At 47.1% G+C, this 27,913-nt stretch overlaps 1 protein-coding gene across 13 annotated transcripts in view; it reads right to left on the reverse strand.

The window, feature by feature from the left end:
- LOC121828826 (uncharacterized) overlaps window positions 1–27,913 on the reverse strand; it is a 196,861-nt gene that overhangs the window by 136,764 nt on the left and 32,184 nt on the right. For 12 of the 13 annotated variants that reach the window (XR_013050745.1, XR_013050746.1, XR_013050744.1 and 9 more), the window contains one exon: window positions 2,465–2,659. Coding sequence is in view for 8 of the 13 variants with exons in the window: in XM_076570605.1 (XP_076426720.1) it covers window positions 2,465–2,630 (166 nt within the window). In the remaining 5 variants the exon portion in view is untranslated. The remainder of the gene's footprint in view (window positions 1–2,464; window positions 2,660–27,913) is intronic. The other variant, XR_013050748.1, reaches the window with a different exon arrangement.

Consider the following 27,913-nt stretch of genomic DNA (forward strand, 5'->3'; position numbering starts at 1 on the left):
TGAGTGCAGTGCCTGCAGAGGCCATTAGAGGGCGTTGGATCCACTGAGTTACAGATGGTTGTGAGTCACCATGTGGGGCCCATTTCGAAAACTGCCGAATCCTTATGGTGGCAGCATTTCTACCTCTCTTCTCCCAAAATGCTAAAATTCTTGGATTACAGTAATTACATGTGTAGGTTCAGAAGGCTCCCTCTCTATTACAGGGTCTCCAAAGAGGCAGATGCAAGAATTGTCTCGAATGAATACCAAAGGACAGGCCTTGGACTCTTTGCAGGAAATTTTAAGTTCTTTTCAATCATCTGGTGCAGGGAATGCTTCCTTTGCTGCTGCTCAAACCCTGGCTCAGAATCTAGATAGATGCTTGAGGTAGGAGGGCAGGCCTTTGCAAAGTTAACCAATAGAGAGAGCTAGCTCAGACTCTTTCCATGTCCGCCAGAGTTTCTCTTCCAGTTAAGGGCTCACCGCTCCCATGTGCGGGGCCAGCTCCTGTACTCCTCATGACATTGCCTTTTTGTGGTATATATGTAGGTATATATTCCCTTCTGAATTGTTCATTATAACAGCTGCAGCCATAGGAGACACTCAGCTTATACAAATTAAAGTCGAAAGGAATTAAAAGATCAGATCCTCAGTAATATTAAAAGTTCAGGGGCCACATCAGCTGAAGGATACAATAACAGACAAGGTGGTCCTAAATCAGTGTTGCTCAGTCTTGTCTTAGCAGTTGTATTAAATGTATATAACTCTGCAGGGCACATGCACAAGCCTATGTTTGGGTCTGAGCTCCTTGTCACCTCCTGGAACTTTATCTCCACTTCCTGTGTGGCCCTTCCACATTGCTTCCTTCTCTGCTAGAGCCCAAACAAATGTACCTAGCACAGGAGACATTCTCCAGGCATTCTGCTGAAGAAAGGCGCTGCTAGAGACACCCCACTGAAAACTTATTTCTTCCACAACTCAGTGCTTTTTGACTTTCCAGGAACATAATCAGACAAACTTGGACTTGAGAACAGATAAGCAAGGATAAGATTGGTTCTGATGAGCATCTGGGTATGAAGACCAGGGAGGGCTTGTGTCCCACCACTCCTGCTGAGCAGGGGATGGAGGATGGCCTGGGTCCTCATCCTACTGCTCCAGCAACCAGCTGCAGAGATGGAGGCTTAGCATCACCATGCAGTTAGAATGTAGATACACCTGTTGTTGAGAAGCACCAAGATGATGGATAACACATGTCTGCTGCACTGAGCGCCAGATGCTGTGGACAATCTTGGGGATAAAGCAGCACATCTGCCTCCATAAAGAGGAAACTGAGGAGGACAGTGAGACACACAGACAAGAGACAAACAACAATGGTCACTTCTAATACTCTGCAGAAAATAAGAGACATGAAATGGAAGGGGTGAAGGTGTCTCTCGGAATTTGGTATTCAGGGAGGCTTCCCAGAGTCTCAACATTTGGGTGAGAACGGGACAATATCCCTGGGCCATTCACCCAGGGCCTCTGTGATGAGCCCCATGACCAATTAGCAAACTGATGCTGAGAGTATCAAGTAGTGAGCAGAGCCGCTGAGTTATTCTTGGATTTCTGCTAAGCTTGTAAGTGAAAACTAATAGACTCTTGGAAGGTGACTACAAATGGCCTCTTTGGCGACATTCCCAGGATGGTGAGTGTGTTCAGCTTACAGTTGGGGATGAGAAGAGAGAGGACTCTGTAGAAGGGGTGACTGGCCATTTAACCATTTCAGAGGACATGCAAGTGCCAGCTAGAGGATCTGAGTAATGGATTTGGGAAATCAGGACACCTGGATGAAACATCCAGGATATACACAGTTCTTCACTTCTTGAGCCAAGCCTACTTATAAGTAGGCTACACATGCCAGGGAGATGGGAACAGAGGCCATCCCATCTTGTCTCCAGAACATGGCACACAGTAGGCCCCATAAGAAATTTATTATGGATTGAATCTGCAAATCAGTGATGTATGTGGGGGTGTAGAGAAAGTAGGGAAGCAGAGAAAGGGGGAGTTTCCCATTGTAGCTCAAAGTTGAGGTCGATCTCTATCGAGGCCAGTTATCAGCTGTGACCAGGATGAACATGGACAGACATGGACAGATCCCAAGGCTCTCAACTGTCGGCCTGCCAACAGTGACTCCAGAGAGATCTTCTAGAAAGGAATAAAAAGCGGAACAAACATGACTGAGTACTGAGATTCATGCTCAACACACTTTGAAACACGCCGTGGTGATCTATGTGATTATGACAATCTTGACATGTAACCTTGGAGAAAGTTACCTTAAGTTCAAGCTTAGTGTCCTTAATCAGTGTGTCTGTATAGCTAATTAACAGACTAGTCCATTTTCTTTAGTTTTGCCTTTAATGAAGAAAAGATCAAGACATGAGGGCCCGAGAAGTGGGAAACTAACCGAAGAAGACTATCACCAAAATACTGTAGGCCCATCCCTCACCAGTGAGCACAGAGGTCCGCCAGAGCTCTCCGGAGTTACAGGCCATTCCCGGGGGGAAACCCTTCACCTGCCTTCTAGCTGCGATCAGCAGGCAGCAGGTAAAGGTGCTGCTGGGGGCACGTCCTGGTTTTTCTGTGTCTGTGTCATTTTCGATCAATTGTGTCATGGGGCTTCCTGTTTCAGCTCCCAGTTATTCTGAAACAAAAATATGCAAGAAAAACATAGGTCACTGCCAACCGCACCGAGACAGCCCTCCAGCACATGGAAACCGAAAAGGGAGACAGATCATAAACGCCGTTGTGAGCAGAGGGTCAAATCAATAACACATCTATTCACATAGTGATATCGGAAATCGAAGGGTGGTGGTAAGGTATTACAACCTTCTAAAAACCATTTGGGGGAGATCAGAAAGACAAGAGAACCAAAATCTCACTGGCTTGTATGGGGCCACCCTGTTGTGATTTCCCCATGGGGTCTGATGCCCAGTGAGCTTTGAGGCTCTACTTCTGTGTGTGTTCTTGTTGATTTTGCCAGAGACTCACACAGGACTTAGAAGACCCCCAGGTGATGCCCTGAGCTTCCACCCCCAAAGACCCGGAGCAAGGAATTCCAATTCCTGGAGGTGCAGAGCCCCTGGTCACCTCTCTTCTCTGAGACTCTGAAGATCACAGCTGTGGGCTCACTTGAGAGAAGGAAAAAAATGAGACACCCCACCCCCGCACCCCCTGCCACACACACACACACACACAAACACACAAACACACAACCAAGCAGAGGTTGCAAGGACAGTTCAAAGCTAACAAAAGTTCCAGAAAGACCATGGTTCTATTAATAACTGCATTGTTGCTTGAGGCCCCTGTGGTCAGCCTCCCAAGATGCACCCTGCTTGCAGATCACATTCTCAGCTCTCCCAAACAAGTGAAAGGGTATTTCCAAAGGCAGAGTAGATACAGAGAGGCAGATGGTGCCACGCCCCCAAAGGGCATGCTGCAGACCCACAAAGCCAGCTCTGCACTCTCAAATCTGCTGTACACACACACACACACACACACACACACACACACACACACACACACACACACACACACACGCAGGAGCAGTTTTTCCACAAGATGGCTGGGGACAATACTCCCATGGGAGGAAGGTCAACTCTCAGCTGCCCACTGTTTCCAGCTGTGATTCTGAACAACACCGCTGACAGCTGAGAAGGTGGTACCACTCAAAGCTTCCTGGGACATCCCCCTGGCCCCCTGGCCCTTTTGCAGACGGCCTATTTAAGATACCACCCTGGGTTCACCCTGAGCAACAGTGGATCCTGTACTTCCCGGGGGCCTTTTGTTAATGACTCACATTTTTTTTTCTGCAACATCAGTGGAGGGAGTGTACGGTTTTGGGAATAGCTCCATCCTGCCCCAAGAGATTCCTCCACAATGCTTGGTGGACAAAGGACATGGACAGTAGGAGACAGGGAGAGCAGCTCAGACTGGTGTACTGTGTGTTTCCCAACATGTGTGCTGCTGCTGCTGCTGCTGCACGAAGTTAGGAAGTCCTGCGGAGGGCAGCTTGCCCAGCCATTGATGCCTGACTGGCCTTCTTCTAAGGACCCTCTCTGGGCTGCAGGTCACTAATAGCAAAGCTGCCCTGGGGCTCGATCCTCTTGATACTGGCAACTGTGATGATCTAGTGCCTTTACATCCCTTCAAAGGCCCCTGTTGGCGGTGGCAGCAGGGAACTTTCTGGAAGCTGAAGAACCTGGGCTGTGTGACACCTACAGTCAGGAGGAACAGCCCCCACCCCCGTCCCCGCAGTGAATCTCTTGGGAAAACCAGCTTCCCGTTTTGTGTCCTGTGAGCCAGCATTTTCTGACCAGGCTCACAGTATCCGCCATCTGGCCCAGGATTTCATCTGCAGCGCCTTCCTGGGTGGGCAAAGAGAAACAGGAACTGAGTGACGCACCAGTGGCTGACAGGGGTGGAAGGGGAAATCGGCTTCCTTTGGTTCTACCAGCGAAGCAGAGGCAGCTGCGTGCCCGATCCTCGCCAGCCTGCCTCTTCCGAGTGGGATGCAGGACCCAGATGGAACAGCCCAGGCGGCTACAACATGGCGCACCCAGCCAAGCTGGGTACAGAAATTGCCCGAGGTGGTCAGGCCTTACAGACATAGAAGGCCAGGCATACAGAAGGAGGAAGTGGACACCCTTCCCAAGGTCACATTGGAAGGGGCACAGCTGGACTGGGGCTTGGGTCTTTCCCACCTAGTTCCCATGGGCTAGTGGCCAAAGCTGAGAAGTTTCCTGAATTCCAGCTCCCTACTACAAGGCCTCGATTAGCTGGCCTGGGAGCTTTTGCATGGAGGAACCCAATTCCTGTGGACCCCATACTGGGTGACTACCTAGTTAACATTGGAGAAACCCAGGCAAGTCCATCCAGGTACTATAAGAAGTTTGTTTCGAATGCTAAGTGAAACTCGAGAATGGCTTCCATAATCTAGTGGACACTGAGAGTGGTTAGAGACGACGCATGAGCCTCCGGAATTGGGATGGGCCTGAAGGGGGACCTGGTCACACGTGGGGCCATGTTATTCTCTGCTTTGGTGAGCTTTGCTGTTCTTGGGGATCTTCAATAGTCACTATTAGCACCCCACCACCACCACTATGGACACACACCTTTATTTTCCCCCAAGATGTTCTGAACAGTCTGGGGGCCACACACACCATACTGAAGACAAACGTGTTCACTGGGGACCAGAAATGCAGTCCAGGCTAGCGGTGTCCATGCAGGGAATGAGACACAAACCCTTGTCACCCCACCCCCACCCCCGCATCTGTCTTGTTTCTCATCAGGGTTCCTGTGTCCAGAGCTACAGCCATTATCTCCAAGCAGATTTAGAGCCTTTGGGGGTGGGAGACTCCCTTGAGAAACTTTTACAGAGTGCTCCATGAATCATTATTAGCTTACACCTGACTCAGAAAGTGACTGTGGACTGTGTGGAGGCTTTTAGTCCCCGGGCAGCAGAGCCCGAGTCTTTCCCAGAGCTGCTCTGACACCCAGGCTCTCTCACCCACCACTGAGTACAGCATCCCATCTGCTAGAGCGTCCTTGATGTGCGTTTTCACTCACGCTTGGCATCGGTCCTCTCAGAAGGATATGCCAAGGCCGTCTCTTACTGACCCAGCAGAGCCCAAAAAGTCCAGCTTGACTGTCCTGCCCAGCTTTCTGCCCAGCATCCTGGTCCTCACAGGCTAAGTGTCCTGGAATGGCCAGATGTTCATAAGTAATTCAAATACCAGAGGCTCGAGGATCTTGCACGTTGGCTCACCTTTTAATAATCCTTAGGTACCTCTAGGAACTGCCTCCATTTATACCAAAGGTACAAACAGGCAAAGGGTCTGCAGCTAAAGGTCTGATCTCCTTAGTCATCTTCTGGTCTCATCTTCCCACGCCCTTGTTTCTCCATTTTTGCTAGATAAAAATTATTTTTTCAAAGAACGAAACCTCATGGACACTTCAGCAGATTTATGTAGCCTGACTGGCTTTGTGAGAGGCCAAAATTACAGAAAGCCCTGCTGGGCAGTCACTGGTAAACAGCAAGGGCCTCTGAAAAGCTGCATTCACCAGAAACAACCCAGAGCCACGGTCCTTCAGGCATGCCAGCCTGGCCCTGGACAGCAAGCGCTTCTCAATGCAGGTCTCCAGACCAGACCATTTTCTCGGCAGCAGCATGGAATCACCTGAGGATGCATTAGATATGCAAACTCACAAGCTTCCCCCTGGGTCTTCTAGTTTGGAAACTCTGAGGGTAAAGCCCAGGAACTGGGGTTGTCTTCACAACCCCCCAAAGTAGAAATGCAAAGGGTCAGTGGATGACCCTTTCCAGAGATCCCCATGGTGGGCAAGAAAAGTATGCAACTCCAAAGGCATCCAAAGCTTGGAGAGATTGTAGGGGAGGCCTCCATCTCCTGCTTTTTCTATTGCACACCTGCACAGCACAGATCTGGGCTAGAGGGCTCTCCAATCCACGAGGCAGAAATTCTCCCACATCCAGCTGTTCAACCAGCCAAGCCACCCCTCACTGCCTCCTCTCCCCAGCCTACACAGACCTGCTGAGAATACGGGACCCTGAGGTCTCTTGACATTTCCCTTCAATAAAAACAGAACCATGTCACCAGCTCTGCATACCTTGCTGTCGCCCTGGGGAGGAGGTGGATGCAAAGCCACCCACCTTCTAGTCTGGTCACACTGAAGTGTCAGAGTACCAGATACAACAAAACACTTGTACTGAGACAGGCAGGAACCACAGACGGGCAGCTCAAAATTAGGTTGAAAACCGGTTTAACAGCAACAACCAAAAAGGTCTAACCTTGTACAGAAAGTGTGAGAAAAAGAAGGAGAAAAGGAAGGAGGGAGGGAAGTAGGGAGAGAGGGAGGGAGGGAAGGAGGGAGGGACGGAGGGACGGAGGGACGAGGGACGGAGGGAGGAAGCAAGCTAGAAAGGTGTAAGTATGCCACAGGTAAGATGTTTGTCCCTCGGTTACCATGGTCACCTTTGTAGACATGGGGCCACAGGCAGGGTGGAGTACTTGGGTACTGTGGGTTCACGAAGAACAGGCTGGTCAGAACCCAGTAGAACCCAGGTCCCACTCACAATCTTCCCTGAAGGTGTGAGCACCCTTCCTTTGAGAACAGAACACTGTCACTCCGGCCTCTCTGCCTCAGGTTCCGATCCCTTGAGGGTTTCAGGTGAAGAAGCAAGCCTTGCAGGATCCTGATCAGGACTCCCACCCCCCACCCCACCCGCACCCCATCCCCCACCCACATACCCCTGCACAACTACAGTGCCTGGAGGAAGCCTGCCAGCCCAGCCTCCCCCCAGACCCCAGGGCCACAGAGACCTGTACCACAGCAAGCCAATCCAGCCCTGCTTTATAGCATCAGGGACACGGGCCCAGAGGCTACCTGAGGCAGGAAGGAGGGAGGGGGCTGCTGCCTACACCAAGCCATCTGCCCTCTGTGAAATGTGACCTGACTGAATTTAGAAAAGTACCAGGGAAGAGTGTCCTCATATCCTACACAGGAATAGAGTGGAGACAGTCAGCCAGACCCAAGCCCAGTTCCTCTTGGTAGCACGGAATAGACGAGTGGGAATTAGGAATCCGCCTCCCCACAATAAAAGTCAACACTGTAAAATAAGCAACTAATTGAAAACATGGCAACTAATTATGTAACCGTGGAAGAGAGCGATTAGTCAAAGGAGAACAGAGGAGAAGAAAAAGGGGTTTTGTATACCATAATCTTAAAAATAGAAGCCAAAGCTTCAAATCCTACCCAGTTGTCTATTATACACCCCTCTTTTAGCTGCTGAAAAGGTTAATAATTTTCCTACCGAAACTGAATGTGGGTTGTGAAAGAGCATTAAAATGAAGAAAATTTCCCCGCGGCTGCTAATGTATTATCACCAAAGCCATCGAGTTTCAGTTTGAGTTATTTGTATTTATTTGTGAAAACAAAGATCACATCAGCAGAAGCCTCATCCTAATGATTGTCCTGGAGTGTCTGGGTTATTTTAGAGGGAAAAAAAGAAGACCCTCACATGTATGTGCACACACACACACACACACACACACACACACACACACACACACACACGGCAAGTCAAAAACACAGGTTCGAGGGGGGGGATATGCTTAACTCAATTCTATCATTTGAAAAAAAAAAGCATTGTCTTACGTAAACCATTAACATTTGTTTACAGTTTGTCCAGCTATGAGGCTCCCTTTGTAGGTCCAGTAGCTGAAATTTTTGTCTATTGTATGGCCAGGTAGAGAATCTTTTTTAAACACTCTCAAAAGTGTAATTGTAGCCATATCATAATTCCATGTGGAAGACTTAGGGGTAAAATACAATTTAAATTCTCCTTTCAAAAGATCAAAATCCTGAGCTTGGAGACATTTCTGAGCAGGTGGAACGGGATGAAATGAGAGGTTTAGGTGCTTTTAACCAAAACGTGTCTCAGATGCCAGGTGAACAGGTTGCTCTCTGAAGTTTTAAAAGAAACCAGATGATGAAGTGGTTAATGAGGCTGTGAGGTGCTCAGAGACTTCTCTGCATGTATTTCCATCACAACATAAACACCAGAATGAAAAAAAAAAAAAAAAAAAAACCCTGCAGAAGGAACCCTCCAGAGGTCTCACATCACCGAACAAACTGTTTTTCTACCTATTTTGTGTTGCGGGCTTTTGTTATCAACCCAATCGGCAAATTGTGGCCAATTTTGTCATGGTGTAAGCAGACATTTTGTTCCCAAACTGTTTTCAACATTTTAGCTACCAATTACAGTCAGTGAGAAAATGAACAAGCCACGATACAAACAGAAAGGGTACTTCTTCTGTACCCAGCTAACCCCTTTTAAGGTTAAAAACGCATAGATGTGCACTGGTAATATAGATGTGAAAACAGAACTCTAGTAAATTCATATTTTGAAACACCTAATCAGCCTTTTGTGGAAAAAAAGAATCCTTAATGATTAACCTGCTGATTGGATTTTGAAACCAGCCGGGAGACATTCTCTGGTTCTGACCACCATGAGACCCTGAGACTACCCTGTTTAAGGACACACTGTATCATTATTAATTTACAAAAAAAAAAAATTACAGAAGCCAGAAAAAGCTTGAAAATGCAGATGAGACTCCCTGGGAGTCAAATGAATTAAACCAAGGTTTTAAAAAAGAAATCACCAGTTAAGCAGCTATTTACTACTGAAAATAAACGACACCCACGGAGTTCAAGCAATATATTAATATTGAAACCAAACGGCAGTCTTACACCACAAATCATTTCATTAAAAACAAATAAAGAATGGCACCTAGTTAAAATGCAAACGCATGGCTTTATTTGATGAGGCATTAAATATTAAGATCAAGACGAGATGGAAAACTGCCATGGCTCCCCCCACCCCTTTTTGTTATTATTGTGCATGATTCCAACAAGACAAGGAGAGTGGAGAAGCCAGAAAGGACCCTTTCCTAAAGATTCAAGAATGACTTGGAAGGCAAGCAGACTGTGAGACGCAGGACCGAGTTCAGAAAGCTCTGCTTGTCCCCGTCCCTCAGGTTCGAAGGCACAGCAATGTGTACATTTTTAGCCTTTTAAAATACCAGCATGCCCACACACTGCCTCAGATTAAACCAAGGAGAAAATGACACATTCTGAAACCATTTTCTACAGCTACTTTCCTGATAACACTGAGGCGCTTACAATCAAATTAATGAGTTCTTAAAAGCCCAAACAACTCTCCACAGAGAGACAGCATCGTTCACAGCAGCCTGCACGCCGCTCTGTTTTTCAGGCAATTCTGCAAGTATCAATCTTTGTTATTAGTGTTCAGGAAAACTCGGTGTTTCACCTCTATTTCAGACAAAGACACTGCTCAGTGCTCTGAATACTTAAACTGAGGACTGCTTTGAAAAAGCCCACAGAGACTCCACAGTGCTTCCCTGATCTCAAACAATGTAGGAATTGGTTGATTCTTGTCTCGTGTACCTTTGCATAACCCGTTCATATCTGAAAATTCTTTAAGTAGCAAAGAGAGGAAACACCCACAGAGTCTAAGGAGGATTGTTTCTTCAGAAAGTCAATTTCTTCATAAACAGCCACCCCTAAATAAACAGTGAGGAGGACCCAAGACAAGCAACCTTTAGAAACTCAGGAGGACGGCTGGACAAACAGATTGTCAGCATGCTCAGCACAAGGAATTTTAAGTCATTAGCAAGGCAGTCACTTTTATTTGTGGTCAACCTAAAAGATTCTCAGTGAAAGGTTGACATTACTTCTGGTACAGAGGAACGGATGAAAACACCAGTGAGCTATGATCTTCCACTCCAGAGTGTGATATTTAGTAACCTGCCTGAGATTCAGAAACGCTTCAGTCTCCAGTTCTCTCAGTCCTATGAGGCAGTGGCCCTCCAAGAAAGCCGTCTGCCTTGAGGAAAGTACCAGCATTTAATACAAGAGAGACAGAACAACTTTGAGACAGTGCTGTGATTTAAAAGTGACCGGGAATTTCAAGACAAAAGAGGTCACCGACGTTTGTCACTTTCAGAGAGCAGTTGGTGAGAATTTTACCTTAGAATACCCTCTGTTCTCGGTCGGCAAACTGAGCACTCAGAACAAGCTTGCCAGGGGCACCTACCGCCCTGGTAAAAACCACACACAGCCCCGTTGCCCTCCCTGTGTGAGACTTGGGAAATGATGGTGGCTTTAGTCATCTGGAAAAAGCAAAGCATGACATGGTTTTGAAGGGCTTTTCTTCAGAACATCTGTTCTTTTAACTCTGCCTTACCACAACAGAAAAGTTCAAGTTCACACTCCATTGTGCTTGTGACCCGGGAATTTCTTAAGAGCAGGGTGGTTGCACAGCCCTCGAGGCTCTTCCTGAATAAATGGTTAAGACTTTTTCTTAAAAAAAAAATTCATTTTTTTTTTGTGGAAAGTATACATAAACATAAGAACTCTCCTGTATTAAAAATTAATGTTTTAGCACCAGTTTTTTGACTTGTAACCTAGCTGATTTATTGTTTCTCTTTTTCACACAAATGAACTTGTCAACACCAAATCTTTTTAAACTTTGTTCTATTTAAAGACATTCCTAAGCATAAGTAAAATATGTTTTTTTTCTCCCATTTACCCTTTTGTTTGAAGTCAATCTATCATTTATAAAATCATGACAGTAATTTTGTTAAAACAACGTGGCTTTAAAGGTTTAGACTGAATCAGATGTAGAATTAGGCTATTAAGCTTTTTTTTTAATACAAGATTTTTTTAAGGATCTATAAATAACTGCAAGTGGGAGGGGGGAGCTGGATAGATAGAAGTCAGAGGAGCCCCCCCAGACTCAGAATGCTTTTTTTTTTTTTTTTTTTTGCTTTCTACAGAGAAGAAAATAAAATTGATTGTCAGTGAAAAATTAAATATATAACAAGCAGGAGAAATTTGCAATATATGTAATACTAAATTATGAGGGAAGGCATATTATACTCCTGCAGCCTGACTCGGACCCAAATCACTGGCTGCACAGTGAGCTGGTTCCAGGGGCATTAGTGGATCTGCCCTGGGAACAGGGTGGCTCTGCTGTAGACTCAGGAGTACAGCTAAGCCACTTTGCTCTGGAGGGTGGATCTGTCAGCACGAGTCAAAGGCACCGTGGATGTCGCTGGACCCTGAAGAGTGGCGTGTGCTTCTGAGAGCCACCTAGCCCCTTTCATTGATGTTAGCTGGGAAGCTCAGTTTAATTAGCTGCAGGATGCCAACCAATCTCTTTATCGAAGCCAGCTGAAAACAAAACTGAGAGACACAGCTTGTGGTTTCACAAAAAAATGTATTTACATGAAGTGTATTTTAAAGGGAGTTCGATCCCCAGGCACGCTGCCATCTGTGATGTGCGGTGAGTTTGACATTTAGAGATGTCAGATGTATCTACCTCCAGTCTATACTTAGCTAACATGCCACCACCCCTACCAGCAAGGCTTGTTTTGCTGATTTCCAGCTTAGAAATCTGAAGAAAGAAAGAAAAAAAAAAAGACTCAACATTATTTATTTCACACCAATCCCCTTGTCCCCTCTCACTTCTCACCTAAGATCTGTTCAGAAGGAAGTGGAGCAGTGGGTGACTGGGGAAGAAAAGCCAACTTTCACATGTCACAGGGATGGTGACAGAGGGACCAAACCACAGAGTCCAGAGTTGGGGGACAGAGTTATAAATGACAGCAGTGTTTCCCACCTCATGGCCCACTTCCTCACCCCAAATTGTCTAGGAATGAGCTCTCTACCCATGTGGCTCTCCTTCACTCTTAAAAATGGCCCACAGTGCCTGGAAAAACCCAAAGAGACACCAGACATTTAATGTCACTTATAGCTGCATCAAAAGAAGTCACACCACGGGAGCCATAAAAGTGCCTGATAAACACTGGCCTAAGGGTCTCTAACTGGAGAACTCAGATCCCATCATAGGCCCTGGGTCAATGTTTAGCAACCAAGAGTAAAGGCTCACCACCCGTTCACCCCCTGGCAGGTGATGTTTGGTAAATGTGTTAGTCATTGTCCTCTCATTTCCAAATGCCACTTCCCTGCCTAATTTGTTGGGAATGAAAATTGAGCCATAACATACATTAAGATAATCCCTCCAAAGGCCCAAATAGAATCACTACCCTGTAGCCAGTAACAGCCTGAGTTCTCAGAACCCCATTCCTGGGAATGTGCAGATACTGCAGACAGGAGGAACATGGTCCTTAAGCTCCCCACATTCCTTCATCTTCATTAGCATTGTGAGGTTGAGAGATCCTGACCCAGGACCTTAATGCAGACAAGGCTTGGTGTGCAGTGGCAATGTGGCTTTCAAAGGATGTGGGGAGGAGGAGGAGGACAGTTTATAAAACTGTCCCAGCTGATTATCTGACAGTTTGTTTTCAACGTTTTTAAAAAGGCCTCTTCTCTGAACCCAGAGCTTTCATTGGAAACGCTTTGTTTTTTTGTTTGTTTTTGGTTTTGGTTTTGTAAAACTGGGGTATTATTTCACTATGTATCAAATATATATATAATATACTTAAAAATTAAGGAAGGATCTTAAATGATGTTACCATATATAATTGAAAACTTTTAAAGAATATATTGATGATTTATTATTATTATTATTATTATTATTATTATGCTGGGAATCAAATCTCGGGCTCAGTGTGTATGAGGCAAACACTCTATCACCCTATGGGCATCCCCAGTCAGGAGACAGATCTATTGGATCTGCTCTAGACATTACACAATGTATGTACATATCATACTTTTAGGCTTTTAAATTTCCTATTTATCAGTTAAAGTTTTTTTTTTAACTGATAACTGTAAACAAATGTATTCAATAGAAAGAGTGTAAAATCCAATGTCAAGCGCCACAGTTTCCATTCCAAATGACTGCTCTAACTGTATGGTAATTTTGATGTGTGATATTTTTATTTGCAAGGGTTTTTTTTTTGGAATAAGATTTATAATTTTTTTCAAAAAGATGATGACATAGTGTGTAAATTTTATCTCAATAAAATTATAAAAATTATGTTGTTGTTGTTTAAAAAAAAAAAAAAAAAACCTGCACTATGGGTTGCCCCCAAACCCAGGAGGACCAGGCTCCCGCACAGCCCGTTCTACAGGAAGCTAGGGGCTCAGGGACAGTGACTGGGACCCAAGACCATCGCTCTGTACCTGCCTTCATCTGCAAACAGCGCTTTCTCATGAACTTAGAGGCACCAGACTTCACTTCCTAAGAATTCTGTTCTACTTGCCTGAGCTGTGGCCTTCATTCTAGAACTTACAAAAGCTGGGTCACCAATGCCGAGGAAAGAGGCGGTTTCCTTGGACCTGAGCACAAGGAGTCTCTTAGATCCGCCATGCCCACAGCCCGGTTCTGCAGCCTCCTTTGTACACCAGGCCGACTGACGTGCTGGGCCAGCACACAGAAGTCCCAGGGCCATCTGATCAGCACCTCCGCTTTACGGATCCATTTTGAGAAGGACAAATAGAGTCATAATACAGCACTTCTGACCGACGTCGTCCAGGCTAGTGGCAACTGCCCGCAAAATGTGTAGCCCTATTTTCCGGTCAGTCTGGGGACTTCTACACCAGGTTCCAGGGACAAGCAGACAGGGATCCCATGAGCCGATGTGCTCTGCCTCCGTCCCTCCCTCCGTGGCTGACTTGTTGTTGACACTGTCCCCACTGGTTTATTAGCCTGCACTGCTCGATTGCTCCTACTGCCTGTTGCTAGGGAAAGAACCTTAATCGTCTACAAAGAATAACGGTTGCGGTCTTCACTCTGCAGCGCGTAGGCAGGCCCCGCACGGTTTGGTGACAAGGTAGAAATAACCCACACATTGATTTTTACTTTTTCTTCAAAAGGATAGCGATGTACACCCCACAGAGGGGTGTGTGTGTGTGTGTGTGTGTGTGTGTGTGTGTGTGTGTGTGTGTGATATTATATATACAATATATACCCATCACAAGTGTCAGGTAAGGTGCATTTGGAGTGAATTGGATTTCATACTGAATTGCTGACCTTCCCCACCAACCCGGGTGCCTGCAGGCTCACAGAACAGCTTGGCTCTGCATGTCACTAAATTGACAGTCTTTATTTATTCCCCCAACCCCAGAGCAGGGAAGAAAAGCAAACCACATTGTCAAATCATTTAAAAACAAACCAAAGGAAAGTGGGTTTCCAAGTTTTAAGCAGATGTTATTTACCCACAATCCATTTCCAAGACGTCACTTGGAAACCAGCTCCCTTGCTGGTACCAAAGGCACATAGCTGCTTCTTGCCAGTGATCAGTGCAGGGTGAGCTGTGTCTTCACCCCAATTTACCTCCATCCCGGGGATGTGATTGTTCCAACCCTTTTATGTGCCTTTCTGGCCATTGTTGCTGGTGGAGAAGAGCAAATGGTTCCTGTGCAGGTGTTCATACCCCACACTGAAGCCAAGTCCCGATGCCAGCTTGTGTTTTGAGAGATGTCTCCCTCCCTTCTTGCTAGGAGGATGGTACTCATCTCGAAGCACCACGCATGCCTTACCCTTGAGGCTTCCTGAATAGTGCACCCAATATCAAGACTGATTTTTCGGGGTGGGAGGGCTTGGTGCAGAACTGCTCACTGAGCCTTCCCTAGGGAATGCTTGGTTCAGAGAGGGCAAGTATCTGTGGGCTGGGCTCGCCGATGACGTGATGAAGAGCATGAGTCCCTAGCTTGGGACTCAACTATCATTTTAGGGTTCACCCAGACAGGCCCAACGAGATGAATGCTGCTGACAATGGTCAGCTGCCAGCCGTGTTCCCACTGTGTAATAGAAAATCTTTTGAGATAAATAAGTGCTCTAATTGTCCTCACTAGAGGGGGAAACCAGGAGGAGGAGAGTCAGCTTGCTGCAGATGACAGTTAAGTCAAGCCTTGAGGAAGGGCCGCAGTCACCCACAGCCCAGACATCATCCTGTCCTTCTGACTATAAAGATTTCCCTGCCTTTTCACTCAATGTCCAGACTCTACAGCCCGCACGGACACTTCCCTGACCCCTGTCGTGTATCTGAGTACCTGTCTACTTGATCGGACTGTGGCTTTCCAAGACAGACACTATAGCAGCCCTTCTCAACCCATGGGTCGTGACCCCTTTGGGGGTTGAATGACCCTTCTGTAAAGGTTCCATATCAGATATTTACATTATGACTCATAACTGTAGTTAAATTATAGCTATGAAGTAGCAATGAAAATAATTTTACGGTCGGGGGTCACCACAACATGAGCAACTATTTTAAAGGGCCGTAGCTCAGCTAACCTCATGTCTCTAGCTCCAGGCATCCTACCTGGAATGTCATGGCACATGTTAGTTCACCTATCTGTCTATCCCAGAGATGAGCACGTGCCAGGATGGGACCTTCCATATGGACATAGGCTCAGATAAAAATATTCTCAAAATCTGTCCCTTGATAGAAAACAGAAAAGAAAAACTACACTAAGATTGTTTATCCAGTTAAATAACATTTGCCTTCAGAGGTTTTTGTGTGTAATCTCCATAGTCAAAGCCAGGACCAGTCTGACACACCTAATCCAAAGCACTGCCCAAAATTCTGGAGGACAGAGCCCAAGAAAATCTGCTTACCAGGTGAGTGGCATGCAGGGTCAGTCTAAGGTGCATAACCAGGGGAGGGTTCGTGCATGTGGTGGCCAAGGAGGGCACTTTCTGGCCCACAGGGGCTCGGGCATGTTTTTCATAGAAAGCTTATTAGATTGGTTATTTCAACACCAGCACCATTTCCCCTTTGAGCCTGCAAGGTCCCCTCCAGTTCACTGAGTTTTTTAAATATAGCTTCATTTAAAGTCCACAGCTGCTCTGGGAAGTGAAGGGTGTGTGGACTCAGACCCATCATTTGTTCATTTGTTTATCTGAAAGAGAAAAAAAAAGCTTGTTTGGGCAGAAAGACCTGGTTAGTGGCCTCTAGGAGACAGATCTCCAGCTGAGACGAGCCAGAGCCCAGCCTCCTGATCCCCATACCCATGTCCTGGGGCCATCCAAAGGACACAGCCTCTGTTGTTTCAGGAAGGTCTTAGCCCACCCTAAGGGTAGAAAGGGGAGTCAGCATAGCACGGGTTCGAGGCCGTGGAGCTGCTCCCTAGCAGGAGGTTTTGACTAAACTCTGAGAAAATGTTTGGTCTGTTGTTGAAACCCCGACTTTATATCACTTTGGCACACGGAGGGCACTCCATAGATGTGGCCTACATTTCCCCGTCGCCCAAGTGAGGCCCAAGGGTGTATCTCTAGGGGTTTTAATGACACACTATGAGGAAATGCTTAGTGAGGTGCGTCACAAACGACAGACAGGCATCCAAGCACATTCTGAGGTTAGAATCTTAATGCATCACCCCATATTATCAAGATCTGAAGGAGCCAGGCCCAGATCTAGAAGTCAGACATGGAAGACCACTGTACTGGGAAGAGCAGGAGAGGAAGAAGTGAGAGTGGACAGACCGTTCTCTCCTTTTACTGATCCAAAGTCCCTTTAGACTAGTCGCTCCATTTCCAACAGCATTCAGCCATGGACAGCCCATGGACTTCTCCCCTGGCCTGTTCCATTGCCCAGGACCTCCTCTCCTCTCCCCCTCCCAAGCAATGACCCAGATTTACCCCAGCATGTCTCAAAAAGCCCAGGAGGCCCTCTACAGCTTTGGGGCACTGTCTCACAGACCAGAAGTGACAGAGCACCCCAGGTTCCTGTGGCCCTGAATTTCTAAAATCAGGGCCTGATGAGCCGCATCTCTAATCCTAGCATTTGGGAGGCAGAGGCAGGAGGATGGAGAATTCAAGGCCAGTCTGAGCTATATTTGATTTCCAGGTCAGTTTAGGCTACGGAGGGAAAGAGAGAACGGGGAGTGGATAGAGAGCTCAGTTGGTAAAAGTGTCTGCCATGCAAGCGTGAAGGCCCGAGTTCGGATCCCCAGTGCCTCTGTAAAACCTAGGCGTGATCAAGTGTATCTATAACCCCATCACAAGACAGGACGGGTGGAGACCGAGGGACCTCTGGAGGTCACTGGCCAGACCGTCTAACCAATCGGTGAGTGCCAGGTTCAGTGAGACACCCTGCCTCAAACAGACAAGATGATGGGCTAGAGAACTATGGAGGAAGACATGTTGACTTCCTTATACATGTATGCACATGTGTACACACACAGAATACATATTGAGAGAAGAGAGAGGCGGGGGGAAGGAAGAGAGAGAGAGAGAGAGAGAGAGAGAGAGAGAGAGAGAGAGAGAGAGAGAGAGGGAGGGAGGAGACAAAAGTACACAGGCCACACTCATTTCGTGCCAGATCACAAATGCGGGGGAGGTGACATTAGGAGTAAGGCCTATCTCATCAGCCTGCGGCTTGCTTGTCTCCTCTCCTGGGGGAGTAGGCAGGTCTGCTCTTCCTGGGTCCTCCTGATTGGCTTGCAGCCCTCTTTGGGAGAGTGGCAGCCATGATCCCCGGCAAGGCCTGGTGGGCCCCTTGTGGCACCCCGTGAGGCCACCCAGGTCATTGTGGCTTTTCTGGTCCTTTGCCACAGAAGCAAGCAGGAAGCTCATTACCCGCAAAGGAGGGGATAGGATCCCGCCTGAGCCGCTCCAGGACGGCAGAGAAATGTCTGTCACTTGTTTTCTCGCCTCTGCTTCTCCTCCTCCTCAGGCTAAGGGTGCTTTCCTTTGTTCAACTTCATTTCCTTTTAATTTGTCAGTCATTTTCTTGCTTTTCCCCTCAGTGCAGAAGAGCACCCCCCCCCCCCCCAAGGCTTCAGGCATGCTAGGTAAGGAGTCTGCCAGCCAAGCGGCATCCCGGTCCCTTGACGTAGTTCTAATAATTCTCATGGAGGTTTTGGGAAGGAGACTAATGGGAAGACAGAGGTCCAGAAGAAAAACCGAGTAAAAGGAAAGGGGGCAGTGTTAGGGAAGAGAGGACCTTAGGAAGGGAAAGTAACACAAACACTAACCTCCTGCCGAGAGGAACTGGGAGAGCGCCTTGGCCTCCTTTTCGACTCCGTTATTTCTTTCACAGAGTATTTAAAAAGCAGTTACCGAAATAAAATGGGAAAGACTCTTTGGGTCAGACTCCCACTGTTCTGTAGAGATCCATCCATGGTGGAGGTGGGGAGGGGCGGGGGGACCATGTCGCAGGAGGGTGGTGCTGTGCTACCTAGCCTCCTGGCAAAGAGTTTTAGCAGCAGGGTAGTCATGGAAGCCAGGAAGGCTTATCCCTGGACTGTAACTGTAGCACTGGAGCCCCTGCTAATGAAATAAATCTCTGCCTGCAGGGGTAGAGCAAACACAAAGAGCGACTCTGGGGAGCGGCGGGGGGCATCCTTCCAGCCCTTTTCAGAAGTGTGGTTTTAATGGAAAGTGTTTTAAGATTAGTGATGATTCTGCAATTTATCTGAGAAGTCAGAAGAGGGTTTCAAAATGATGCTCTGTAGAAATGTGTGCTTGTGACTCCACAACCCGCCCCCCCCCCCACCCGCATCCAATGCTCCAGAGCCGTTGGCTAGTCTCCAGGGCTCAGCTTCCCCGACTGCTTGGAGAAGGCTCTAAAACTCCAGCACTGCCCCTCAGGCCAGCAGCCCAGCCAGGCCGAGCAAGCGCTCTGAACACCCCATCGGCCGCTTCCCTTCACTCCGGCCACAATCCCAGTTTGCATCTTCCCGTTCGTTCCTTGGCTTTTGGTTTAGGCCTTCTCTGTCATGTCAAGGAAAGAGGTAGTGTCCAACCTGTCCCATCCTACCCCTCCCCCACCCCACCCCCACTTCTTCATCTCTTTTTTTCTGGTAAGCCCATTTCACACTCTGCTGGACACTCACTCCTCTGTTAGGATGCATATTTCTGATATTACATTCCAGGCCCTTGGTTTCACCCCATTACTCTGGTTACCCCTCTTTCAAGCATGCTAACTTCTTCATATACCTCCTGGGTATCAATAACCTTCATGTGTCGGAGAGCGATACTTTTTTTCCTGCTCAGACGGCGTTCAGGCAAGCTCTCTTTCTTTAATTCTGGTAAGCTGTCTGTCCTCTGTGTCTGCCCCTTCCCTCCTAGGGTTCCCTGTCCCTATATACTTTCCAGCTCTGTATTCCCAACCCTACGTGTGTGGTCCCTTTTAGAAAGAATTTATAACAGGGACAGGATGGGGGTGGTGGGTGAGGTGAGGGTGGGTTTGCACCCGATTGGAAGATAAAGGCTCACCTTGCTAGCTAATGACAAAGGCAGCCGCGGATCTACGTTATTTCACACACTGTGTTGGGATGGTGTACAGTGTCTCGTCTTGAGTCCACCGGGAATGAAGTCAGGTGTGGCATGTGTCCCCAAGTAGCACTTACACTGCCTGTGGATGGGAATGGGCCCCTGACTTTTCCAGCAAGATGCGTATCAGAAATCTAAAGACGGTACCGGCTTTCCGGTTGTGATGCCATCTCATTTGGAAAGAAAAAGCCTGTTGCGTTTTGTGTCACCAAGATAATGATGTCACACGTGAAGGCATCCCCCCCCACACACACCCCGGCCCAGGTGATCCCTTCATTTTGTCATTACCACCAAGCAGAACTGTAAGAGCTAGAGTTAGCCACCCGTGTGCTACAACAAAGTTTCTCACAGCTTGGAACAGTGTTTGCTGTCAAGAACTACGTGAGTTGTCCACCACAGGGACCCACCCCAGCTTGTGTGGAGTTAAGCAGAATTAGTGTCCATTCCACTGACATGGGCTTTACACACACCAGCTATGGCTCTCACGTAAGTGGGGGTAAAAATGGAAGGGGAGTGTCCTAGAAATGGCAGTGGAAAGAGTTCTCTCAAGTCAGAGAGTCCGTATGGAATTTTGTTTCTGGGGTGTTCGCTCTCCAGCAGATGCCGATCACTTACAGTTTCCTCACCGGGCGACTGGAGAGTTAGCTCAGAGGTAGCGTGTTTCCCTGGTGAGTGTGACGCCCTGTGCTCAGCATCCAGCACTGTGAAGTAATTTCCACTGGTAATTCTCATTCATATACTTCTCTTAGTAAAATGGCCCACTTCAGAATAACAGACATAAGTGAGGCCTAATGGTCCAGGCCTGTATCTCAGCTAGACAGGGCAGTCACAGGATGGCCAGCCTGGGCCGCTGAGAGAGACTGATACTCTTCAAAAAGGCCACCGCTCAGTGGTAGAGAGCTTGCCTAACCTAGTGGGCATGTGGCTCAGATTCAAACCCCAGAACCTCAAAAAAAAAAAAAAAAAAAAAAAGAAAGATACAAATAAAATTGGACTTAACATTATAAAACACAGGTCAGATCCTACCTAGTTCAAAGTTCACATAAAGCCACGCAGCCTGACATGAAAAACCTCGGGCTTCTCATATCCTCCTGAAAGAGCAGTGGGGTGCAGACCAGAGAGCGATACTACTACAAATACAATTTCCCAATGAAATGAAGGTCTCTGGCTCACTGGCATCGTGGAGTCTCCGGCTCACCGCACACACAACAGTACATCTCGGGGACACGCCCACATTAAAGGGTAAGGGGTCCTTATCAAGAGGCTGGTCTAGTCACTTCGAGAAGAAATGGTCCTCCCAGGGCCAGGTGCAGCAGCAAAGAACCCACAGCTGCCCCAGGACTAGAGAGTGGCTCCTCAGATTTTTAATTTTCCCTTTAAATTTCTTTTTTTTTAATTAAAAAAATTTACACTCTACTACTAAAATAAGTGGGAAAAAAAATCACCTCCCTCAGTTAACCAGACCCACAGATATCCAGCTGCTGTACAATAGTTAGAGTAGCCATTCTGAATGGAAGTTTCTATGAATTCTTACAAACCACATCTAGCTCCTAATTTTATTACAGAGTGATTCAAACCCTCAATTTCCACAGATGTATATATTTTTTTAAACTGTACTAAAATTGATATAACAAAACTGAGCTTTTTAACCACATTTCATGTATGTATAATTCAGGCCGTCCGTGTAGCTGTGCAGTGGACGTCACCTTTTTCTAGGACATTTTTGTCTTTCCAAACTGAAACTGGCCCCACTCCACAGAGGCCTCTTCACTTCCAGCCCCATTGGTTCCCCAACCTCCATTCTTTTACTCTGAAGCTGGCTACCGCCGTATCTCAGAACTGTGGTCACAAATTATTCCTTTTAAACATTAACAACTACCCTCAACAACATAAGCACGGGAGAGGGTTTGAGTTTATGGACTACTCCATCCTTTTTCTGTCCTGCAACAGGTAACTTCCAGTCTGCAGTGGCTGGCCCTCTCCAGGCCGGCTGATAGGAGCGATGCTTTTACAACCTAAAACTCAAAAGGTAATTTTTCTGATTGAATGAAGCCCAGGAGCAAAGACACCACCAAGAAACCTCAGGGCACACTACACTCTGGGTTTCGTAAATGACACACTTTTCAATCTGATACTTTAAAAGTCATTTCAGAAGTCAAATAACCCAGACTGCCACCTCCGACCCACCCCCCACCCCCTGTGCGTTCTCTACACTCAATCTGTCACCACGGAGAAAAGCTATTCGAAACAACAGGAAGTTTCTGTGGATCCTGACACGGGCCCCTGGTGACTGTAAGCCTAAAATACAGTGAGTCATTCCTCCAAGACAGAAGAAGACAGAATGATTGAAGTAGATTGTTCAGTATTTCAAAATAAATAGAAGAATTGACAAAAATAGGGGCGACCGTCCTTGTTGACAGAAAAGGCGAGCTGCGTTTTAAAATTCATCTCTAAGCATTGAGAAAGGCAAGTCTGATTCGTTTTGTATTATGAGGGTCCTTTCTGATTTTTTTCAGTGTTATTCTACAAGAGGCCTTCAGGGTCATAGGAAAAAAACACTCCTAGGCAAGCAAACAGTAAATAATACTTTCCCAGGTAAGCTTGTGTGAATTATGAGCCATTGCTATCAAGCAATGTGTATTAAATATAGGTATAAAAAATCATTGGCTGAAAACAAGAATTATTTTAACACGCGGCTCCTGTGTCATAAAGACAACCAAGTGGGTAAGTCGGTGGCAGTTCTGATCCACTGTGACTCCAGAGCACATTCCTCCTGGATCCGCAGAGCCCTGATGTTGGACCAGAGCTACAGCTTGTCCGAGGAAATAATACAAAAGCCAGAGCCACAAGTTCGATTTAGGTAAATGTCAACTTGTTTTACTTTCTGAACCATCTCTTATTAGAGGTCACTAGCCATTTGATGTCCAAAACCTGAGGTTAAGGAAATAATCATAACTAAAACTTCTCTTTTGGAAGCCTCAGCTGTCTTGTCTCCACGCATGGCTGTGAGTATAAAATATACAGAATAGAATGCCTAAGAACGCAGAAAGTGGCAGCAGCTAGCGTTTGTGAACAGACTTCGTAGGAACAAGAGGAGAGAGAACACAAAGAGTCATATTCTGTATTTGACAATTAATGATTGTTTTCTTTGTTGCCTGGAGGCAAAGGTCAGAGGGGGTTTACATTTTAGATGTGTTTGTGGAAGAGAATGGAGAGCATTAAGCTGGAAATGCGAGAGTAAAGCGCTTCATTCACACCATCCAAGACTCTCTTGTCACCCTTCTTTCAATAAAAGCAAAAGCTGGACCCTCTGCAGAGGCAGTCGGTGACCGACTGGTGAGCCAGCCACAGTCCACAGCAGGCTTCATGGCCATACCCACGTCGGGACTTCGAAATCAACAAGTCCCTAGACCACACACCAAGCAGGACATGCTCATTTGCCCGAGGGAAAATAACCATGTTTAAAATGAAAGTATGATCAACACTGGCCTCGGGGCTGCTAAAACGACCTTGAGGAAGTTTCAAACACACCGAATTAGCTCTCCATCCGTCTTCAATTACCAAAGTACTAAAAACCAAAACAAGCTGGTTACACTCGATGCACCCAAGTTTAAAAATGACTAAGCCAACTTCTGCCATAGAAATCCCTGTGTTTTCACAGGAAGATAAAAAGGGCCCAGCACAGACGCTCTTATTCCACCACATTGAAGGTGGCAGAGCCTGAGGGGACAGGGGCAGCAGCGGTGGCTGTCCCTGGACCCTGGGGTGGGTATTTTATTTTACATCCCCCTTGACCACTAAATATTGTAGCTAAGTGGGAGGCGGCCATGTACCAAACTCACACTCGACTGTGAAAGCCACAGCCCAGGAGGAGGATGATTAAACGGGTCCAGGACAGGCAGAGGTTGACAGCCCCTGGCACCTGAGGGTGAGCATCACATTTTCTAATGAGTAAGACTGAAATCAGCGAAAATTTGTGCCTTCAAGAGAAACATTGCGCATCTGCTCCCCATCCACAGGCCTCAGTGATCCCCAAGAACCCTTGACAAAAAGGTGACTCGATGTCCCCTGCACACAAAAGCGGCAGAGTATGTGGAGTCAATTTGACTTTGGGATTTAATTCAGATAGCTTAGGCCTGTGGAAGAAAAGACAGGCAGCTGGGCTAGGAAACAATAGAGACGGTTTGCTTTCTGGAACATTCCATGTAGTGGGACCTGACTTAGGTGGGTGAAGTTCTTGACCCTGAACAGAAAATAAAACGCTAAAAATAGTTATGAGAGTACTGCCTGTCTTCGTAGTCAGCCCTAGAACGTGGCATGTGCTACGTGTCTATGAAACATGGCCAGGGACACTAAGAACAATGGCCCTTGCCGGGTCCTAAAAGAAACCTGCTGGAGCCTATGGAACAGGGTTCTTTCAGCTGTCATAAAACACAAGCACCAACTTCACAGGGAAAACCTCTACCCCGAGACCCTCCCCAGAACCCAGGAGAACAATCATTTATTCAGAATCCTGTTCCTAGCCGAAAGGGTGAACCCAGAGAAGCCTTTTCTGGGGTGTATGACGGATTGAGAGTCTCTCTCTCTCTCTCTCTCTCTCTCTCTCTCTCTCTCTCTCTCTCTCTCTCTCTCTCTCACCTTTTTGTTCTATCATTATTTTTCTTGTGTGACAGGGTCTGATTGTATAGTCCAGGCTGACTTGAGAAGCCCAGGCTGGCCTTCCTATCTCAGCCTCCCAGATCTCTGCCACCATGCCTGGCTGCCTGGCTTCTCTCCCACTTTTTGACATAAACAACAGCAATATTTTACTGGACCAGACAGAGCTCACACCAGCCAGACCTCCGGAGTCCCCTGCTTCTTCCCAGCCAGTCTCACAGCCCTGCAGAAGAAGCTACAGTAGTCTTCCAGTTTTGACACTGGGCTCCACTTAGCAGCCCACACAAAAATAGAAGAGGGATATGGCAAGACACAGTCCGTGGGCGTCATTGGTCAGCTCATCGGACTGGAGCAGTTTGTGAAGTTCAGATGAGGTTGATGGTGCAGGGGACATCAGGATTGTGGGTGCCCCTGGGAACATCCTGAGACATTCACTTAGCCCTAATTCCCCCGGCAGGGACCCTGACAGGCCGAAGGCAGCAGCTGGCCACACTGCAGCTCCTCTGAGCTCTGTTCTCATTTCCAGCAACCTGTACCCCTGTTTCCTTCCTGGTCTCCAGGCCATGGAAAAACACAAGGAGGTGGGACCATTTTAGGGAGTCTAAAAGGCAAAGGTTGTGTGACCTAGTTCTGCCAGTCTCAGACAAGCGGGAAGCCACAGAAGACAGAAGGGCCAGCACAGGGCTGCGGCAGAGGACAATGGACACACCCAAGGGTCCTACTTCCTTTTAGCTTCCGTCTGCTATCAGAGGTCAGAGGCTCCAAAGCCTTCAGCTGAGGCAGGCCAGGACTTAAGGAGGGTAGAGGGCCCGGGAAGGTGCCAGGTTCTCATAATCATGAAGTGGATCATGAAACGGACCAACTGTGACTAAATCACTCTTGTAAAAAGCAGAGAAAAATAAAATTTCAGATTTTCCTAGTTGATTGAAATCCCAACAGTCTCAGATTATGGCTATTTACATGTCATAAAAATAAACAAGGCGATATATGTTGCTATTAAATTGTGCCTGGACACACACACACACACACACACACACACACACACACACACACTTGCAAGGATTTGGGGAAATGAAATATTCTTGTGTATTCAACGTGAAGAATAAAGAAGAAAAAATATATTTTCCACAGGAATGGCCTGACCTTCACCTCCTTAAAATTCTACAACTTGGTTTGGGACAAATAAAGAGGAAAGTGCTGGAACTCAGAGCAGGGTTCAGGAGTGCCTGCCTAGCCCAAGCCTCGGCAGGAGGCTGCCGGAGAATAGCTAGCCAGAGAGGCTCAGGCTACTTCATTTCTTTCTCAACACCGCCACCTACAGGGGCTGCCGGGAATAGCACCTCATGGTGCTGCCCAGACGCCCTTAAAAGAAAAACATTCAGAACAATCGCATTACTTTTTTTTTTCTTTTTTTTTTTTTTTCAGCTTCCTGTTTATTAGTATTTTATCTAAGAGCAGAACAAAAGTCTACACGGGGGTGGCGAATGCCGGCCCTACTCACAATAACACACACACAGTTTTCAAATACAAGGGGATTATATTTTTTTACTCCAGACCTACCCCAGACAGGCCTTCACAAACCTAGGACGACAGTTGAAGAATAAGAGGATGGGATTCATTAGCACGTAAGATTACAAAAATAGTTTCAAGATTTTTAAAAGAGGGTAGAGGGAAGGCTCCATTAGTGACGTGTTTATTACCCCACGAGCATGTCAAAAACTGAATATGGCCCTGTGCACCTATAATCCCAAAGCTAGGCAGGCAGAGACTGGAGGATTCTTGGGATTTACAGGCCAGCCCATCTGATAAGCTCTGGGTTCGCTGACACAACCTTCCTCAATATATAAGGTTGAGAGCCATTGAGGAAGACTGTGACTGTCCACTTCTCACTGCACATGCTTGCGCAGGCACACACAGACACACACATGTGCATACACTTCCACACATGTCTACATACACATGAACACACAGACACCACACAAGCACCCATAATCTTCTTAGTAAACAAACGTGATTGTTTTCTGCATGTCTGAAGGGTCATATTTATGTCTATACATTCTATCGGTGAGACGTAGCCACGAACACAGTGAAAATGGAAGCATCCCTCCTGTTGGTTTCAGAGATTGGTTGGGTGATTGGAAGGATGAAGGTGTACGGTCAAGGTGAAGTGTCCATTGATGCTCCCATGCTCAGAGGGGCATAAGGACCGGAGATACAGGCATTTCATCTCACACAAACAAGAGTATTGACACGGCTCCTTCCAGCTGTCCTAGAACCACTCTCAATCCATAAACCACCTTCCCTTAGCCTGGCATGCTGCACTTCTAAGCCTCAGTTTCCAGAAGTCTCAGGGGTGAGGAGCAAACCACGCAGCAGGTGGCCCCAGGCCTGCTGACCTCACATGCCACTTCTCTTTGGTTCTTTTAAAAAGACACGTATTTTCTGAGCGTGGTGTTTGGTTCGTGTGTATCTATGCGTACCAGCGCATGCCTCAGAAGTCAGGAGAGGGCGTTGGATCCCCCCACCCCGTCCCCGGAACTTGAGCTGTGGATGGTTGTGAGCTGCCATGTGGGTGCTGGGAACTGGACCCAGGCCCTCCTGGAGAGCTGAACCATCTCTCCGGTCTCCATCCATCATACATCCCTTTATCACCCTCGTGGAATGCACGTACAGGGAGTTCTCATGACTACAGCCAGCCAGAAAGGGATGGCCGCTGCAGGATTTGGTGACCTTCATTGTTCTTGTGATGGCTCAGGTCACCTGAGTCCCCCCAGCACCCTCAGCTGTTCAGAGACTGTCCATTCTGGTTGGTGCATCTGGTCTTGACCAGCCCTATGCAGATGCTTTCCCTATCGGCAGATACATTTCCTGTTAGTCCGCACAATTGAAGACCTTTTTGTTTTCTTATTCATTTTCATGTGAATGAGAAGGATGATATTAAGACCCACTAAAGGGACCGGGCAGAGAGGCTGTGGATAAGAGCATGTGCTGGTCTTCCAGAGAACAGAACTGAGTTCCCAGCACCTAAGTCAGGCTGCTCACAACTGCCTGTGATTTCCAGCTACACGATGCCTGCCTCTTCTTCTGGCCTCTGTGGGCACCTTCACATACTTGGCATACTCACAGAAATAAAAGTAAAAACAAATCTTAAAAAACAAAACAAACAAACAAAAAAACCGCCGGGCAGTGGTGACACACGCCTTTAATCCCAGCACTCGGGAGGCAGAGGCAGGCGGATCTCTGTGAGTTCGAGGCCAGCCTGGTCTACAGAACGAGTTCCAGGACAGGCTCCAAAGCTACACAGAGACACCCTGTCTCAATAACAAAAGGCCCCACTAGGCAAGGCTATGCGTGTGTGCATGTGAACATCCCAAGAGAAAAATCAGACATAAAAAAGGTTCTGGGTGATTTCCTGAGGTGACAAAGCCTACTGTGTGGGTGTCTGTCTTGAGTAGG

The sequence above is a fragment of the Peromyscus maniculatus genome, chromosome 4, assembly GCF_049852395.1.
Source record: "Peromyscus maniculatus bairdii isolate BWxNUB_F1_BW_parent chromosome 4, HU_Pman_BW_mat_3.1, whole genome shotgun sequence".
NCBI lineage: Eukaryota > Metazoa > Chordata > Mammalia > Rodentia > Cricetidae > Peromyscus > Peromyscus maniculatus.